Consider the following 20,478-nt stretch of genomic DNA (forward strand, 5'->3'; position numbering starts at 1 on the left):
CAAAATGCCCGAGGTAGAATCAATCTAAGTTATGCAGTTTTCCGTAAGAGGCATAGTTTATATTGGTGGCAAACAGAATGCACATTCACCCTTTGGTGAAGGGAGCAAATCTTAGACTGGGTTCCACCATTTTAAAGCCAACCTGTGCGCACCAAATTTCTGTTCTGTTACGGGTATACACTAGTTTCCAAACACTAATACCACTAAAACTGTAATGTCTGTACGTGGCCTAAGTGATTTCTTATGAATGTTTCTTATGCATGTACATACCCAGCAAGCATTCAACCATATCTGCATATTTAGAGTCAGATCTTATGTTTTACTTGTACAGAAAGCTAACACAGCTAAGGGGAACCAAGCTGGTTTCTATCATCTCTTCTGCATTAGATTTTTCCCATTTCTCTCTTTCAGCTATGATTCAATACCTTCAAACTTGCTTAGCGCTTTAAACACAACAAAAACACCACATACCACAGGAGTGTAAAACTAAACCTCTGCTCCATGTTTCCAGCTATTTTAAATATCAAGCATGTACCACTATGTAGTTTTTTCTTGCATACCGGAGAACCACCGTATAACAGCAGTCCCCTAGGACTCCATAAAAATGAGATCTGAATCTGTATTTTCCATGGCTATTTTAGTGAAAAAAAGAACAAGAGCAAGATTTCCTAATGACAGAAAACTGCTATATTTACCAAGACACTTCTGAAAAATCTTACACTTACATTTTACATTCACATGTGGACCATATGTTAATAGATCATAAACATTATAGGATTAGTGTAGAGTATCAAAGAATTTAGAAATGAAAAAAAAATTCAATTAATCTGCTACAAATGCAGATACGACTATGAATCTGGCTGCCATACCAAAAGCTAGTTAGCGTGTAGCAAATACTGAAACCTGAATATATACAAGCTAGTCAAAAAAATGCCTTTAGTTAAATAGTGGCTGTCCTGATTGTGCCTGTAAGTGACTATTTACAAGGCAATTGTACTACATCTAGAAAGATAGGTAAACACTTAAAGAAATCATAACTCATAAGGAGTCACTGCTTTGACCAAAAAAATCCTTTTAGCTTCTGGGATGGAATCTAACATTTTGATATTGTTTCTTTTAAATGGATGTACAGACCCATTCCCCAAACTTTTCTATTCCTTGATGACTGCAAGCATTGTATTATTACAGTATCCATGTATCTGCCGTCAACACTGATTTAATTCTAGATTAGTTGTGGAGCTGTCTTTTATTTATCAAGGTCATATCTTGATGGCTGCACAAGCTTAGATAAATCAGGTGTTAAGTAGGCACATCTCTAAGGAACCTAGAAATTCTCTCATCTGCAGTCCTCAGCATATCTTATTATTTATTGCCAAAGAAATGACTGATTAATTTTGTCATCTTTGTTCTGTGTTTTTTGCTCGGCTGAAGCTGCCTGCCCTCTTCTGCAATGCCTGATCAGACCTATTTAAGTTGATGCCTTTGATCGTAGACACTGAGGAGCTTGCTGATTTAGGCTTTGACTAAACATTCCTCCATTGCAATATTTATGTGCAAAATCTTAAATGATAACAGGCAGTCAATGTAGATAACAAAAACTTGTGTTTTCCACTATTACACTGATACCCAAAATAGCATCTCTTGTACTAGAATCTCAGGTCTACATTTAATGTAAGGAAAAATACAAACTATTTTTGCAATTTTTATTTTGATCAACAGTTCATTTTCCACAAATAAATACCTCAGGTCAAGAAACAATAGCTTATTTGGAAAATCTACCTTATGATCTATAAAAGATGCTATCAATTTTGTGTGCACTACAACATCATTTTTAGGAAATTGACATAATTTTAGTATTAAACTATTCCAACACAAAATGATCAAAATAAAACAAACAAATAAAAAGAAAATAATGAAGTTAAGCACTGGGGAAAAAAAAATCTGCCTCCAGCTCTTATTAATCACATTCCAACACCAGAGGCTGAAAGTACATCAAACTGCACCAAATCCTTTTCACATGACAACCTCATAAATTATTCAACTCATTAGTATCACCAAGAGGCATAAAAATAACATCAGTGTTAAGGATGTTTTCTCACAGAGAAAGGTCAACTAAAAGTTTCAATATTAAAATCCATAAGCACAAGCCACTGATAAGTAAGCATAACAAGGTAAAATATTATTCCTCCAGAATGCTGTATCTTACACTTAGCTTATTTATGGGAGAGCTGTACATCAGATACATTTAATTTAATGCTGCCAACAAAATAACTTTCATCTATTGCAGTCTGACACCCAACACCTGAGTCAAGCTTGCATCGCCTCAGCAATACTTTACCTTTATTTCACCTTTTTGTTAAATGCAACAACAGGTGAACAGTTACTCTTGTATGTTGAAATATTATATACCAGAAGTGGCACCACCTTAAGTTCTCTGTTTCTTTCAATTTTGGCCCTCGTTTGCAGTCTCCTTACACTACAGGACAGCTAGCCTATCATTGTACGAATACGCTAAACTGAACAACAGCAACTACAAGAAATGAAAACAGCAACCACTTTATTTATTGCAGCATGGGGAAATTTCATGTGATGAGGAACTTTTCAATGTTAGCTGTAACTTGTATTTAAAAGTAAAATTTTCATTTAATATCCAAAATCACTATTATTTTGTGGTAAAAGAAGAGAAAAACTATGTATTTGTATGATAAAGGAATGCAACTAAGTTTGCTGAGATGCAAGGCAAAATTCCCATTCATTTAAAAAATGGTGCCGTATTAGTCACTAAAAAACGGTGGGAGGAATTATAAATCAGCTTTCCCCCAGCTTTTAAGTTGGTTTAAAATCAGCACTTTTACATAGTAACAGGCTCCTCAAAAATTACAAAGCCTGTGCAGAATAAAACAGAATCTAGGGGTACAACTCACATTTGTCCCTGAAAAAGACAACAGTGATAGTTCTGCTCAAATCAGTAGCTTAGTATCTGCCACTGTATTCAGTGAGTCTATACTGAATGCTTCACAAGAAGTTGAGGGGAAAAAACCTACATCATTTTGTCAAATCTGCAATACTACATAGCACTGGGAAAAATTGTTCTTAATCCCTGCTGCTGATCAGACTATGCCCGGAAGTATTACAACTGAGTACCTTTATATTTTAATAAATATTAAATTACACTTGCTAGTGTAATTGCACAAGTAGATATATACTTACATGTCACACCTATTTTCAAACTTACCACAAGACATTTGATTCAGTAATGACATGAGTTGGTGAACTGCAGAAATTAATTATAGCTAATTACATCCAAATGTAAACAAAACTTCTAGTGACTTTATTAGGAGCTTTGGCTCCATATGGATGTAAAATTTAGTTAATCTTTGTGTAAAGTAATTTTCCTTTCACCAATTTTTGCCATACATCTCTTTAAGTTTATCTGAGAATAATTCAAAGTCAAAGTTACATTTATGGCTAAATATTAGCGAAGGTGAATACTGAGATGTCTTTATGTTCAATTGCAAATACAAAACAAATATAAATTCATAGGGATTGAAGACCTCTTTCCATCCTCAAAAACTTCCTCCAGGGAGGTCTGGAAAATGACACAAGGTCTAGGCCCGGACAATATATCTCCTCTGAGACGAGACCAAGTGTCCAGAGGTCATCCAGTTTCCTGCAGGTCTGGTGACGCAGAGTCACAAGAAACAGGCTGTCCACAAAGGCCTACCAGACCTTCAGAGGTTTAGAAAGTAGATAAAGTTAATTTGCAGTCAATACAATATTTGGCTCATGAACACAATTCCTAGGCAGCCTTAAAACAAGCAGCATTATTTACATGTTTATATAATCCACAATTTGTAGAAGAACATTACTCCTACTTGAAATGATGCCCAGTTTATGCCCTTGCTATTATTTTTTTACAGCCAGGTCCTCACTGAGGAGAGGTCTTAAATGGAAGTTCTATGCTGAAATATCTTTCTGTCTATTGTCATTTGACCATGCAGGAAAGTCAGGTTTTACTACTTATCCCAATGTTTCAAAACCCAGTGGTCAACCTGGGTTGGGCAGGTGTGAAATGTCTGTTGCTAAGGCTCTGGACGACATTTCACAACTTTCAAGAGCAATTTCTTTGGCCCATTAAGGAACGGGCTGAAAGAACTCCTGTTCCAGTTTCCTACAACATTCACCTCAAGAAAAAAATGGCACTATTCTTAGGACTCCAGTATGAACACGGAAGACCCATTATAAACCTTTTATTTAAATAAAACAAGAAAAAAAGAGAGAGGCTAAATTAGTACTGACCATATTCCACAGCAGCTTTGAGGAGGGCATCACAATGAGTCGATCCAAAGGCATTGCGAACAAATCGCCGCCGCCGCCGCAGATCGTCTTCCCAATAATCTAAGCGCCAGAAGTCATGCAGTTGGCTACAAAAATAGAAAATGCACACACATCAGTACTCATCACAGCTTCAACTGCAGTTCTGCATGTTACACGGTCATTTCGAAGCTACTTCTCTATTTCAGGAAAGCGTTCCTGAAAATATATATATATATATATATAAAAATAACTAAACTGCAATGGTCTAACATTTCTTTACTTGTATTTAGCCATTAAAGAGCTTGGCCCTGCCTGTCTCAAAATGTTCTGCCTGCTGCTAAAAAACATTAATCACACTGAGCCCATTAACAAATGCAGCATCAAATTACAAGTATTAATGGCACAGCTTGCTTTCTTTTACAGTGTTTTTAACAAGGCTTGTAAATCATAGAATGGACCTCAGTGCAAATAGTTTGCAATTTAATGACTATGGTCCCTTAGCAGACTGAACTTAGATGTATAAAATATTGCCCACTTGAATTTTGTGGAACTATGATTAAACTAATGTGCTGAAATATTCATTGAAATAATTCCCCACTGCCCCCAGCAACCTGAGAAAATTGCAATTTTATTCATTATTAATAACACTGAATTAGAGCTGCAAAAAAATTCCACCATGTGGTAATTGTCTTGGTAAATTATTATTCCAACACTAACAGAGTACTTGGATGATTTTATAGCTTCCAGCTAATACAAGCCATTAACAACCATGGCCATCTTCATGTTACACTGGCTTTTTGCATTCAGAACCAATATTAAAGTTCCACAAAATGACACAGAAACTACTGCTAATCTACATTGACTGGGAAATGCAATTCACATTGCTGTTTGGTATTCAATTTATCTTCATTACTAAAAATGGCATTTGCTAGCTCCTTAGTAAACATCCAAATAATATCAAGAACAACATTCCAGTGGAATATTTCATTCACCGGTCCCAGATTATGAGTACATTCTGAGCGTGCACTGTAAACCACTGTCTGCATTATGAGCACCAGCAATCATTTCCAGAGGCAGTATGACAGTGTACAGTATTAGAACAGACCAAACAGAACCTATCTGCAGCATTTTTCACAGGTCCATTATATGCTCAGCCATGGTCCAACTGTATTGTGTTCCCATTGATGGATCAGCAGTGGGAATGCATTGTTGCCTATAGTCAATGCCAGACTCGCTTGGCTTTGCATGCCAAGAGTGCAAGGATTAGACTTATACCCAACTGTTGTACAGGAGTTCAGAAGAAAGCGCTCAATGGCTCCTGGCGCAGAAACAAGGAGCTAGGTACAATCCAGCCCTCTGTTTTGCAGCTTTCAAGGAACTTCAGGTTTAATATTACCAAAATAGCACAAATCCTAATAACATATTTTATGTCTTTGTTAATTATCAAAATATTTTTGACTGTGTGAACAGAAGAAAGAAAATGTATTTTTTAAGAGTAACTATTGAAAGGTTAGCAATATCCCCTTTCTAGGTCCTGTTTAGAATTGTAAACTATCACGGAACAGAAGTAACAAAAACACACCGTGCGAGTTGGGGGGAACACGTTTATTTTAAGCACTTGGGATTTTGTGGCTCTGCTAAAGTGTCCATGCTGCCATCTATGAAAAGTCTATTAGGCTGCGCAGAATGACATAATATTACAAAGATAAAAATGTTATACTAAAATAGCATTTTCATACACTGTGGAGTTTAAATATACTATTTTAAACATGCCCCATAATTAGTAGGGCTGTGTGAAGCTTTGGTAGCTGATTCGATTCAGAGAGGATTTGGCCTGATTTGGAGGCTGAATCTCTGGATCTGAATCAAATCAGAAGATTCATTAAGAGGTCTGAATCGAAGCAGAAGCCTCTGAATCAATTTGTAGAGATTTAGGGTTGATTTGGAGATTTGGCCATAGCCTATACAAGTTTCCCTCACATAAAGCAAACCCATTTTATAATGTGACAGTGTACCAATGTAATAATGTAATGTAATAATATAACAACTCACCCTAGCCCCCACTGCAGCAACCTCAGGAGTAACCAGCACCAGCTGCAACAAGAACTGCCAGTGGGGGCGGAGGGTGCCTCTTGCTGTTCCACGCCCCCCACGAGGGCTGTGGGGATGTCAGGCTCTTCCTGGGGGTGCATGCTCCCGCATCTGCGCGCAGGATGACAGCAGGTTGCTGCTGCAGGCTGGGGCTGGCAGTGGGACCAGGTAGATTCTTCCTGGCACTCAGGGCAGGCGTGCCACATTCTGGAAACAGCCCAGCGCCACCACTGGCCTCAGCCTGCAGCAGCAGCCGGCTATCATCCTGCATGCAGATCCGGGGATGAGACCAACACATCCATCGGGGAGAGCCCAACACATCTCCCTAGCCCACAGCCCTCCCGGGGGGGGGCATGGAGCAGCAAGAGGCGTGCCCTACACCCACTGACAGTTCTCATTGCAGCTGGTGCCAGATGCTCCTGGGGTTACTGCAGTGGGTGGGGGCTAGGGTGAGCGCAGACAAGCTGCGCTACGTCCTGTGCCACCCAGGGCTCCACTTGCTGCCACTCCCCCCAACCTCTGCTGCAGCAGCTCCAGCAGTTGACACCAGCTGCTTGCACTACAGCATGGCACAGCCCAGGAGCTGAGGTGAGGGGGGACAGCTTTTGGAATGACACTCTTCATGCCATCCCTTCCTTAGTCCCAGCCTCCCCCCCTCACTGCCTGGGAACATATCCCTATCTTTTAGGGCTGTACAAAGCTTTGGTAGGTGACTGAGCAGCTGAATTCCCAAATCTGAATTGGAGGAATCGAACCAGGACAGTGATTTGAATCACCAAATCAAATCACTGTCCCTCGAATCAGTCAAATCCGAATCCAAATGGAATACTTCCTGCTTTGTACGGGCCTAAAAATTAGCCCATTAATTTTGTTTTCAAGAAGAAAAACCCCTCTATAATCAGGGGTCAGCAATCTTCAGCTCCAGGTCTGGATCCAGGCTGCAAAGAGATTGGATTTAGCCTGTGAGGTAATGGAGGGCTCATAAGGGTCCCATCCCAGCAGCCTTGGTCCCCTCATTCACCTCATACCCTGTCCCCTCCTCTGAAATACTCTGCCGCTGTGAGGGGAGATGTCCACAGTCACTAGCCAGGGGTTAAGGAAGTCCCCCTACTACAGCCACTGTCTTATTGCTGCTGCATTTCTCTTTATATTGAAATCAGCAATCTGCAATTGGTACCAGAGAGGGCGTACATCTGGTGGCTGCTGTGTTAACACCGGGCTTCTGCCTGTACCAACACTTCTCCCATGGTCTCTCGTGAGACACAAGGCAGATAAGAGGACTGGAGTTATTGGTATAACCCATGCTGCCTCCACCAGTGGTGAACTAGATGGAGATCAGGGGTGGGATTGGTACAGTGGTGTAATTAGGATGGGGTAACAGAAGCAACCACCCCAGGTGCTCACAGGGGTGGGGGGTAAAAAATACCCAACCAACACCTTTTGCCACTGCTGTGTGTTTTGCAGTTGCAGTGGTGCTGTTGGATTGTTAGCTGCATCACAAGAAGCAGCCCACCATTGTTTAAGGTTGCCGACTCCTGCTTTACATTATCAACCAAGACAAGAGATAAATACTTTCCAAAGCAAGCATTTTAATGAAAGAATTAGGAACAAATAAGATGGTTATAGTATGAGGTCTACTTTAAAGTCTTCATAATAATACAAAATAAAAAGACTTAAATCCCGAAATATAAAATACAGGCCCAAAATCAAAGTTTTGCAACACAAACAAACCAACCCCCCAATCTTAGTTTTTCCATTGGCCTCAATCACAAAAATAAGCAGTTTTTCACAATGTAGCTTTTGCTTCTCCTTATATTTTTCTCTTTCCTGAAAAGTTCCTACAGTATCACTAAGTTAGAGCTAAACTCTGGTGCCTCACATTCCCTGCTAGTCCAGAACAATATCATTCCTGCAAGGTGCTCATCATCAGACCCATATTAGTTAACATCAGAGTACTGCAATAAAAGGTAAGCTGGGATTTTTGGTATTCCTTAATACACAACGTAATTCCTATCTTATGATTTCAAACACTTATTTAATTAAATAAACACAGAAGTAGAAAGCTCTTCACTGGAGATGGCAACATTGTCCTGGACATATGGGAAAATAGATAAATGTGGCTTAATTAGGCTGCAACTTTATTAACTCATCTAGGAACTATCCACATAGAGGGAGATTTATCATGGGGTAAGTCTATTACCCCATGATAACTGGGCCACAGCCAAATTCTGAGATCCTGGTACCCTTCTTTTCTTGTGAAGGTGAAAAAGTTATGAAGGTTAGTAGGCTGATGAAATGGGGAAGTATGGTTTTTGCTGTAGGGAACATCAGGAATCTAAATCCCATTGTCCATCTTCTCCCTATTTCCAACCCCTTTGTAAAATGAATATTCTGCACTGACCACATGCTACTTGATAGCCTCTGTAACATGCACCTAGCTGCAAGGTCCTTGAGCTGCTGTGGGGAAGGGGAGGCAAAGCAAAAAAAACCCCAACCCTCCCCCGCTCACAACTAAAACAATGGCAACTAAAACAAGCCTCCTGTAAGGCCACTAGAAGCTCCCAAAAAGACCACAAGCCCAGAGAACTAAAAATATCCTGCTAGTCATACACTACATGTGTCCAAATTTGGGGAGCTGCTAATCCAGGTACAAGGGTAATTCAGGTTGAAGGGCTTTCCCCAGTTATTTAAGTACTAATGCCTCACCTGAGCCTAGCCAGCTCATCAACCTTCTTGGGTGATGCAGGTCTCTCTCTTCTGGTCTGCTATGGGCCAAAGACTCTCATGGAAACCCGATTTTTTTTCCCTGACAGTTCAGACAAAGCCTCAGAGATATTGGGTTTTGTCACTATAATGTGGTTCCCAGCCCACTGCCAATCCTGAGAGAGACACTCAAAGCTTAGCTATTTGGCATCACTTAGGAAAGTTAAAGTGTATCAACTAATGGTACAGAGTCAGTGAACATAAATTAAAATATGTTAAACCCTGATGTGGATGCTGTCATTCAGGAATACAATGACCTTGATAGGCTTAGAAAGTGGGTGGATAAAAACCTGATGACATTCAACATGGAAAAATGCAAGGTACTCAGGGAAAAAAACAAACACATCACACTTATCAGCTCAGCACTGCTACACTTTCTAGCATCACAGCCAAGAGGGACTTGGGAGTCATGACTGACCACAAGATGAACATGAGCCACCAATGTGATGTTGCAGCTGGTAAAGCAAACCAAACTCTGGCTTGCATCCATAGATGCTTTTCAAGCAAATCTCAGGATGTCATCCTCCCCCTGTACTCGGCCTTGGTGAGGCTGCAGCTGGAGTACTGCATCCAGTTTTGGGTTTCACAGTTCAAGAAGGATGTGGAGAAGCTTGAGAGAGTCCAGAGGAGAGCCATGTGCATGATCAGAGGGCAAGAGAATAGGCCTTATGAAGAGAGGCTGAGAGCCATGGGGCTCTTCAGCCTGGAAAAGCGCAGGCTCAGGGGTGACCTGGTGGCTGCCTCTAAGTATAAAAGGGGTGTACATCTGGATCTGGGGGAATGCCTGTTCACCAGAGTGCCCCAAGTGATCAGAAGGTCCAACAGTCACAAACTCCTCCAAGACTGTTTTAGGCTGGACATAAGGAAAAACTTCTTTACTGTCCAAGCCCCCAAGGCCTGGAGTAGACTCCCTCCAGAGGTGGTGCAAGCACCTACTCTGGACTCTTTTAAGAAATGTATGGATGCTTATCTTGCTAGGATTCTTTGACCCTAGCTGACTTCCTGCCCCTGGGGCAGGGGGCTGGACTCGGTGATCTTCCAAGGTCCCTTCCAGCCCTAATGTCTATGAATTCTATGAAACCTTAGATAGCTGTAATTTGCTCTATGGAATCATCTCTCCTGAGCATTTGCATGGGGCCTTACCACTAATTTACAAGCTTGTATATACTACAGAAGATAGAAAATCAGAATCATATATAGAATAATCTACCTGTATAGCTATGTCAGCATACTGCCATAGTAGGTATGCCAGCTAAAGGGCTTTTCTTCTGCCAGCATGCCTGTATCAGCCCTGTGAAAGGCATGATAAAAGCATGTTTCCTCTCAGAAGAATGACATCTACTTTGGAATTTTGCTGGTTTGCAAAACTGTTGTATAGCTCAAACACAAGTGGATCAACTTCACATCTTTGGTCAAGTCCTCTTTTCCCTAGTGTTCCTTGTGAGAGATTATAGCTTTATTGTAATATTTCTGTTTTAGCTGTGTTTGTGTTATAATAATACTGTATGCTTCAGTTTCCCCAACTACCTTTTACACGGGGAAAGAAGGGTTAATGGAGTCTCTTCTAGGTTCCAGAGCTGTCTATGTGCAGATAGGATGAGATGGATCTCAAGCAACAAGGCATGTTAATGCTTCAGGTGGGATTGGTATTCATCCTTTGGAGGAGATACCCAAGAGGCACCAGGGAGAACATCTCAGTGGATAGAGCAGCCATAAGAAATGGACAGTATTGGTTGTGAGTGGGAAGAATCTGTAAAGACTGCACAGCCAATCAACTGTGGGGCTCTGGTCTATGCTGACTGGAGAAGGAACTTGAAAGCTGTGTAACTTTGGATTGCTCAGGGCTGTGTAGACTGGACTGTGGACAGAGGGACTTCTTAACCCTAGGCACATCTATACACAATGTCTATGGAGGAGTTGACTAATTAGCTCTGCGGTAAACATCTCGCGTCTACATGTGCAGTGGTATTAGGCAGGAGTAAACTAATTTACTCTGCAGCAGCAAATGTGTAGATGTTGGATGGGCTGGCTGGGGCATAAGGGTACTTCAGTGTGGGGGCTGTCTGATGGCTAGCCCCACACTGGAGCACCCCTGTGCCCCAGCCAGTCCTTCCACAGCACACTGAGCCAGGTCAGACCAGCCCTGGGCTGGCAAACTGACCCTCCCCCCACAATCCACCTGCCAGCTAGGGCTGTTCTGACCCAGCTCAATGAGGTACACTCCCAGGCACCCAGGAAGCAATAAACTCCAGTGCAAAATGTGCCAGAGTTTATAACTTTTTTACTTAACTGAATGTGTGGACACAGCTCCTGTGGAGGAGGCAGAAAACCTCTGGCTGTAAATGGCTTTATTATAGAAGAGCTGTTTTCTTGCTTATTTGGGGTGTATTTCTCCCATCAAGAGATAAAAGCCCTCCCTCAGGAGCTGAACTAGTAGATAGCTCTCTGAAGTAGGGCCATGGATAACTAAGCTGTTAAGTATGACTATCCAATACAAGACCGGCACGGGCATAAAAGAATGGTCAGAACATAAAACCAAATTACAGCTGCTTGTGTGGTAGGATACTGACACCTGAGCAAAAGTTTTTTGGATCTTAACCTACTACACTCTATATCTTACTGTTTTCTCTTTAAGCATCATAGTAGACCATGCTAATGAATGGTGGTAAACACACCCATCTTGTCTTATTGAGGAGGGTACCAAAGTAGAAAAATAAGAAACTCAAAATCATAGTGATTTTTGAATTGTTGATTTTCATCATAACTTCTATTTTACGCTGGGGTGGGGGGAGGATCGCCTTCCTCCAATGCTCTGTTATACTACTTCTTTCCTGGAATCAGGGTAAACTTGCTAGGAAGGAAACATACTACAAATGCTAGCCCTAGCCTAAAGCTCAGAAACCTATCTGGCTGGAAATCCAGAGACAAGGAATACAATTCCTTATATTGTTACCATATTATGACACTTGGATTTCAAAGTGATAAGCATCCTAGTGACAAGCACCTTAGACATACTTATGGTCTATAATAATAACCTATGAAGAATTTCTCAGGAATGCACAATTTCTTAGGACTCTGTGTAGCTAATACTTCAGGTTAACATCTCACCCAAAAGATGGCAGCTCCTCAAGCAGAACTGTGCTTCCTAACCCTATGCTAGGCACTGGTTTAAAGATGACAGAGAGAAGAGTGTAAGTGCACTGTGAATATCTTCTTGCTGCCTCACTTGCTTTTTTTCCCTTGAGCTTAAGCATTCACTTGGCTTTGTTTTTATAATGTATTAAGACATCACAGCTTGTCTGCCAGCCAGTGTGCATCTACCTTGTGTTGTAAACCAATGTCCAAAAACCCTGAATCGCATCTCATAGACAGATCCAATATTTTCTGTTATATAAGGTCTCAAAACATATATACATTTAGGATTTATTTAAGCATATCTTGATCTGTACAGAGGTATGCACAGTGATTTGCAGCTACTTCCTTCCTTTTCATACCTGAAAGATTTTTCTTATCTATCATTATTTATCTTTTGTCGATTCCTAACAATACTATTTTTATTTCCTAATCTATACTAAACTGCAAAACAAAAAAATAACAAAGAAGATTTTCCTTTTTTCAAAGTCTTAAAAGGCAGCATACTTCTTGATGTAATTAAATGTGGAATGAATGGCTATGCCTATTCTACAGCTGGGATATAAAAGAATCATCAACAGTAGAAATAACTACCATGTGTATGTATGTATGTATATGCACACATGCCTTCTGAAATTAATTTAAGTTATATATGAGTTGGACTAAAGGCAGGAATAATTTTATGCCTATTAAAATGTGTGCATTAGGTTTGGACCACCTTTACTACATGACTGAAAAGGAGAAGGCATAAATTGTAACATTTTAATTTATGAGTGCAGTAGAACAGTATTGCCTAATGTCATTTTTTACCAACTGGAAACTCCTAACTCTGAGCCCTGTCAAGGGGATGACATTTAGTTTAGAAAAAGGAAGAATGAAAAAAAAATGTATATGTGAATCAAAACTATTTGACTTTCATGAAATACAAGAAAGTCTGAATCAAGCCACTTGAGTAATTTATTCTTGTGACAAGCACAATATTTCAAAATGGCTTGCATTTTTAATAATGTATATTTAATTATTAAGAATCTTTATTTCCATGGCTAACTTGATTATATGTAATTTCTCACTTCATCTTATCTTATATCACTTAAGTGACATTCTGTGTCAGGCCTGTGCTAATGAAAAACTGCATGGCCATCCATCTGTAATGGAAAAATGCACCACTGTGTCAAAAATATATAACTGCCATTTAAATTTTTGAAGAACCAAAAGTTTATAGTCTCCATTAACAACCAATTTCTGTTAGTCTGGTACATTAAAGCAAAGGGCAAATTTTACATAGTGCAGAAAGGTATACATTTTTCATCCCTTTAATTAAACAAACAGTATTCCATAAGTTCACTTTAGAATAGAATGACCTGAAGAAATCTTGATAGATTAAACTTAAAAAAAAAATTTAAAATCTTTTCTATACTTTTTTTTTTTCATCATTTGAGAGTAAATAAAAGTCATCCATGAGATGGTGACAACAGCTGTATACACACATTCAAACAAACTGGGAGAATTCTCCCCCGTTTCTTCTTAGAGCTGCGTGTACAGACATTTGAATGCTGAGCCCCTGAAGAGCCGAGAGCTTGCAGTGCTGACACTGTGCAGTAGGGGTGGGGGGTGAGGGAGCATCTCAGCCTGCTTTGCAGGCTTCCTTAGTCTGTCTGGTAACAGCTCTGATTGGCTGCCCCAGACTGCCCCCATGGTCAGCCTGTTTTCCTGCAGCACAATGTGGGGATTGTGAAGGAGGCAAGTCCTGCTCTCTGCTGGAACAGCAGGGTCCAGCAAGGGACACATGCTCTTCCTGGAGAAAGGGGGAATGCTGCAGGACTATGTTCTCTTTTGAGACAAGCCACTGCATGTACAGACATTTGCCCTCCTATCCTGGGAATGATTTAATCCTGGTTGTTCCCAGGTTATTTTTCTCCTGGAGTAACTATTTTTACTTTTGGAGAAAAAGCCTGAACATCTGTACATTTGTGGTTTCTTCTGGGAAAGCAGTGACCCTCCCAGGAGAGACTGAATGTTTGTACTTTTACTTATGACTGTAGGGTACTTGTTAAAAATTAATTTGCAGTGGTTTGGTATCTAATTAAAAGAAGGAAAACTTTTAGTTTCATTGCTCTGATAATACATTTTGGAACAATGGGAAATTTTAGTAAGATTCCTCTTGTTGGAAGTACATTGCCTTTGTTAAGCATCATCCCTTGGTGTACAAGACATTTAGAGACAAAGAGCAATATTCAGAAGCGATATGCCACAATGTGCTGTGCAAGGAATACCATACAGATCTGCTATTGCACATCAATCTTCATCTAAATTGGATATTGGGTGTCTCTTAATTAATGATTGCTAAACCCTTCACACTGAATTGCACAGGTGTGATACATGAAGATACAAACAGCTAGGTCCAAGAAAGGTCTTAGGTTCCTAATCTGTAACTACATGTTCAGTAAAAACACTTAAATGTTTAAAGCTCAGCTGCTATGCATACCCAAAACTTCCACCACTTTGGCTGAGAGAAGCATTTATGCTCCTATCCTTTGCACTAGAGCTGTTTAGGATAGACAAATTTAGCATGTCAGTCTCCACTGGACATGCTCAGAGCACATCCACATCAACTAACACCAATGAGGTAAGCACCCATACATGTTGGGGGACAGGAGGCAGTAGTGGGGAAGGTGACCACCCTTTATATAATAGCCTGAAGCACCCTGCTCTGCTCCAGGGACTGCTCACGCATTTTTTCATAAAAGTGATTGTATAAATGAAGAAGGGGTTAGAACACAGGGGTTTTTTCCCTGCTATCCCCAAACAGGGAAGTGTTCTCATTACTGAGTTACAGACAGATAACCTTTTGCTTCATGAATCTTGTATTCCTTTTGCATAAAGGTCTTCCTTCAACAGAAAGAGTAAAAAGCACCAATAAGCTCTAGGCTCTAGACTGGTGGTTTGACTATTCCCTTCTGAGGTGAAAGATGTGGTTCAAAACAGTACCTATGAGTGGGCAAGTGGGATGCAAACTCCAGGTGCTGCCTCTTGTGTGTTTGAATGGATCTAAAGGGATGCCTCACTCCCTCATTATCTTCCTTATACTTGTACCTTCCCTGCATTGGGTCCAGAAGCTGGGAGGCCAGAATAGCAGCAATGGTGCATGGTGTAGGAACAGCAATCAGAGCTTTGCTGCTGGGTGGCGAGGAGATATGTTGCCTTTTTGCTGCTCAGAATTGGTGTTTAAATGGCTGCTCAACACACCACGATAAAAAGAGAGGTGAAAACTCTCCCCCTGAAAAAGCAAACCTCTGGCCACTACTCCTGCACTATGAATTGCACCAGCCAGGGTATAGTATAAGTCAGTTAAACCACGGGTTTGAAGCTCCTCAGCCTAAGGTGGGCCCATAACTTAAGTGTCCCAATACTTACATAAGTGCTCTAACCAAGAAACTGTTATCCAAAAGATGGGCACCTCCTTCACTACAGTGAACCTATCATTTGTACACAAAGGCTATCTCCTTAAGCATCCCTAAACAGAGGTTTCATGCTATGAATCTTAGTACTACCTGCAGTCTGGAATTACATGCCTATATTTGTGCAAGAGGTGGAATTTCAGAAACAAACCCCATTCTGTGTCTCCTGTCAACTGGTTTAGACATCATCCACTCAGCGTAGGTAAAATCCTAAACATCTAATTCTCCCGTTTTAAGCTAAATGGTATTGTGCTCTTAATTTGGGCTGCTACTTAATTTGTGGATTCTACTAAGACCTGGGCACATAAACATTAGGAATGGGAACGCTTGGCATCATCACATTTAAATTATATTTTGGATCTGACCCTAACATACTGTTGTTATGGGCAACATGTAGAAATGTGGATATGTGAAATAGATATTGTGGATGTCCATTTCTGAGGTGACTGAAAATATAGTTTAGTTATTTGTCACTGGAGTTTTTTGAGATGGCTTCTGTATGGTGCACCCAGGGGAATGTGTCCAGGATACACCCTGGACTGACCTGAAGGCTGCAACATTAGTACATCCCAAGAATTTGGAGAATAAGAAGGTGGAAGCCACTTGAATACCAGTAAGCTCATTTTGCTTGGGATGAAGCCAGTAATAAATTAATGTATGCTGGTGATTGCTTTACTTTTTTATTCCACACTTTAAAAATATAGTATCTTGTATCAGGTATATATTTTGAAAAAAAAATGCATATTCAGTTGCAAAGTTCAGACTCATGGCATTCAACTCAACAAAAACACAGAGAATGTATCAGCTAAAGTGGAAAATGTCTTGCTTTAGTTAGTAAAGGAAAAACATCTATGGTTTACTTCTACTGCTGTTATTTATTCTAACTTCATTCCTTGCTAAATATTTTTTTGTTTTGAACAGCTTTCCATGGCCTTTTTTACCCCTGTGAAATTTTGGGCTACTCTGAAGAACCAGAATGGTCCTTGATGTGAACTGGAAGGAAGAGCTGCTTAGGGGCTTACTCCTAAGTCAAGAGCAGCCTGGGATCCCCTGGAATGCTCTTTAATACAGCTCCACCCATTCCTATAATGTCATTGGGAAGGTGCATATGAGACATGAAGCCAAATATCATGCCTTTACTGCAGAAGCTCTCCTTTGGCCCTTCCTAAGGTATTCCACTAAACTTTATATAGAAGCCAAATAGGAAGCAAAATCCCTCCCAGCTTGTTCAGGTCACATATGCATACAGAATTTGTTGGAAAAAGAGTTGTGTAAGCACATTCTCTTGTTAAATCATTGGTGCATGATGTAGTTCAGAAGAACAGTTACTTTGTTATTATTACTAACAAGAGCAACAACATTTAATTCTAAATGTCATTTGTAAGAGCAGGGATAGCAAGTCTTTTGTCCATCCTTAAGCCAATCACCATGGCAGTGCACACGACAGTAGCTCCAGTTCTGTGTATTACATCCCCACTAACACTGTTGGCAAACCTTTCCTTTCCATATGAAATTATATAATTATACAATTTGCAGTTTGCTACATGTCACCTTTAGCTGGAAAACAGGATGCAAATGAAAATGGAGGAAAGCTGTAGTGCATATGTCCATTAGAGATCCCTAGGCAGGGGATCGGCTGCCAGATGGAGGAGATTAAGTTTGGATATGTTAATGAAGAACAAGTTGGTAAGCATGGGGATCGGAAGAAGGGAAGATGTTTGTGAAAGAGGATAGGTCACTGAATTGAAAGGATGTCACAAAACCTCTAGTCTTCATAATGTTTGTAACTATACAAAAAAGTCTGGGATTTGCAGAGCTACAAGAATTAAAAAAAACCCAAAAAACAGAAACAAAAAAAAAGCAATTACTTTTTTCTAAGCTATATTAAAGAATTTTGCTTTATCTCATCTTTAAGAATTCTGACTGGGTTTATATCTTAACAGGTTTTGAGAGATGAAGGAAAATCATCTACTTTTATAAAACATACAATGAAACGTTTTCAAAATTAGAATGACGAAAAAATGCTTTAATGTGTGAAAACATCTGTTGATTGCCAGGAGCTCAACTTTTCCACTTCGTACAAAAAACCCCCACCTTTTCTTTTAAAGGCTATCAGAAGGCACTAACATCTAAATAGAGAAGTGTATGCTAAGATTTACTTTAATTTGTCAGAATTTCTAACCAGAAAAATAATTACATAAGAATGAAACAGGAGGCAATCACAATTGATACCTCTGTAAATAATGATATTGTGTTAGAAAAAGTTTCTGTTTGCTGGTTAATGCAGGAACAATTACTACTAGTTATACCAGGTGGGTTTGACGTGCTATTCAAAATCACACGCCATGTTGCAATGAGCAGAGAGATAGGTTATGTTATAGAAAGATTGTACATGGACCAGACTAATATCTTAAATATACATCAACACACCTACACTAGTCATTTTTACAGGGAATATGATTTAGTCTTAAAAATCACAATAGCTGCATTTTGATTTTCTAAGTAAGATGTTGAAAAATGTCAGAGAGATGTACTCGGAGACTAGAAACATCAATACAGAGAATGAAGACATCTGTGAATCTGACATGATTCCCCTTTCAATGCAAGTTTGAAAAGAATGGCATTGAAAATAAAACCAAATGGATTAAAATGGCCTTAGGTGATTTTGCAACAGCAACACGTAGTGTTATCAATTACATGCGTACAAGAGGTGATCTTAATTATTGGTTATACACAAAGAGTATGCTTGGCATAGCACAAGACTAAAAGACAGCCCAGACCTAGACAACACAACTTCATAGTTCAGATGAGCACTAAATACACTGGGAAAAAAACCTAGAGGAGGATTAAGTCTTTAGAAATTATTTTGAACATACTGGGCAAGTGACAGAATTTTTAGTGAAGCATATTAAGAGATTATGGATTTGGTGGAGGAGTGCGAGAGGAAAAATGATATAGGAGTTGCAAAGGGAAGGTGTGTAGGAGGGACTTGCTCAGAAGCACTTGCAGTATCTGTATGGCAGCTAGACAGGTGGATGAGGCACTGGGTAAGTAAGGATGAATCAGCACATGGGAAAAGCTGAGTGGCAGAGAGTGCTGGGAAATGCCTGATGATGGCTATTGGGGAAGTTAGGTGGATGTGAAAGATGAAGTATGAAAGCAGGTGAGTTGGAGATGTCTGAAATTGGTAGCGTACACAGGTGGGTGTGAACCACCAGAGGCTGTTTACAACAGGGATGGTAGTTGATGGTACTGGTGAGTTATATACCTTCACCCCAGCTTATCTTGCTCCTAGTGCCACCACTGTTGAAAATTAATCACTGAAGCAGAAAGAGCAGCTTTCAGCTAAAAAACAGTTCCACTGTGGCTTTTTATGGCAAGAAGTATGAGGGAGAAAATGCTTGCAACCCTGCTATGCAGTTACACCTCAACAGAAAATGAAAAGCTATTTTTGCTGAAAGATGTAAAGACTTGCTGCCAAATACAGGAATGCCACGAAAGAGAAGTGACCCTTTGTGTAGGGCAGCCAAAATGAGAGAAAAGGAGGTGAGGGATCCATTGAGAAAATAGGAACAAAAATGTATACAGAGGCAGAGAGTGTATTAAAGTTGAGATCGAGAAGCTTAAACTTATACAAAAGATGGGCAAAACAGGAGAAGGGATATTGCCTGACTGGAAGAGAAGATATTTATAAAAGGATTCTCCAAAGAGAAGGAAGAAGGAAATGGGAATAAAAAGAAAATTGTTGTAGTCAAGAGGCAGAAAACTTGGGCACTGAGAAGCCGGACAAAGATTTTACTCGCAGGAACAGAAACGTTAGGGATATGAAGACAGAACTGGTAAAACTTGGTTACTCCTTAGATGATATGGGTAGGATCAGCACCAGTGGGTCAGCTCGGGAACTGAGACAAAGATGCCACAAAGACAATAGGCTGGAGAATAGAGGGGCATAAAGAAGAGATTTGTCAAATAAGAACTAAGTGACCTGTAGAAAATGACAACAGATTAGGAAACCATGAGGAAGAAGTTTATGAGACAGAAGGGTAGGAAGAAGCAATTAGGGAAGTAGGTAGGGAAAAGATGAACCAACAAACATGGTAAAATAAACACTGCTTGTTGGGGCCAAAACTGCTTTGGAGACCTAACATTTAATGATCAGAAACACAAAAAACCTGCTATTTATAAAAAATAATATGGACTGCAGGGATCAAAACCTTAGATTTCTGACCCATTTCTACCTGTTTTCTTTCCAATCCTTTCAGACCCCCACTGTCATTGTCCTCCCTCACACCTTTATCTGCTTCTAATTCCTTTGACTTCTGAGCTGGTAGGGTCACGAGTGGTCTAGTTTGTTATAGAGAACTCCTGTACCAGGTCAGACGATCTGAATTTAGTTCTTGCTTTGGCAACAGACAGTCTCCTAGGTTTGCTTCATATTCAACATAAACATTTTTAGAAAGCAGCAACATCTAAGCTGTTCAAATTAATGATCAAACATACATTACATTTTTACTCAAATCCAAGACAACCCTGAATTTAAGACACGCCCCCCCAATAATTAGATTCTAACTGGAAAATGTATAGATTTGTTATAATTTTCAATGTATAGAATCCAATTATTGGAAGATCATCTTCAATCCTCTGCTTCTCGAGCAAATCCCGGGACGTCATTCTCCCCTTGTACTCGGCCTTGGTGAGGCCGCAGCTGGAGTACTGC

At 40.0% G+C, this 20,478-nt stretch overlaps 1 protein-coding gene across 1 annotated transcript in view; it reads right to left on the minus strand.

Annotated features, from left to right (window-relative positions):
- The window catches only part of LOC109306591 (neurobeachin), a 529,566-nt gene that overhangs the window by 264,382 nt on the left and 244,706 nt on the right, over positions 1-20,478 (minus strand). The window contains exon 16 of the mRNA XM_019530077.1: positions 4,300-4,424. Within this exon, the coding sequence (XP_019385622.1) occupies positions 4,300-4,424 (125 nt within the window). The remainder of the gene's footprint in view (positions 1-4,299; positions 4,425-20,478) is intronic.

This window comes from Crocodylus porosus, unplaced genomic scaffold (assembly GCF_001723895.1).
Source record: "Crocodylus porosus isolate Cpor-Errol unplaced genomic scaffold, CroPor_comp1, whole genome shotgun sequence".
NCBI lineage: Eukaryota > Metazoa > Chordata > Crocodylia > Crocodylidae > Crocodylus > Crocodylus porosus.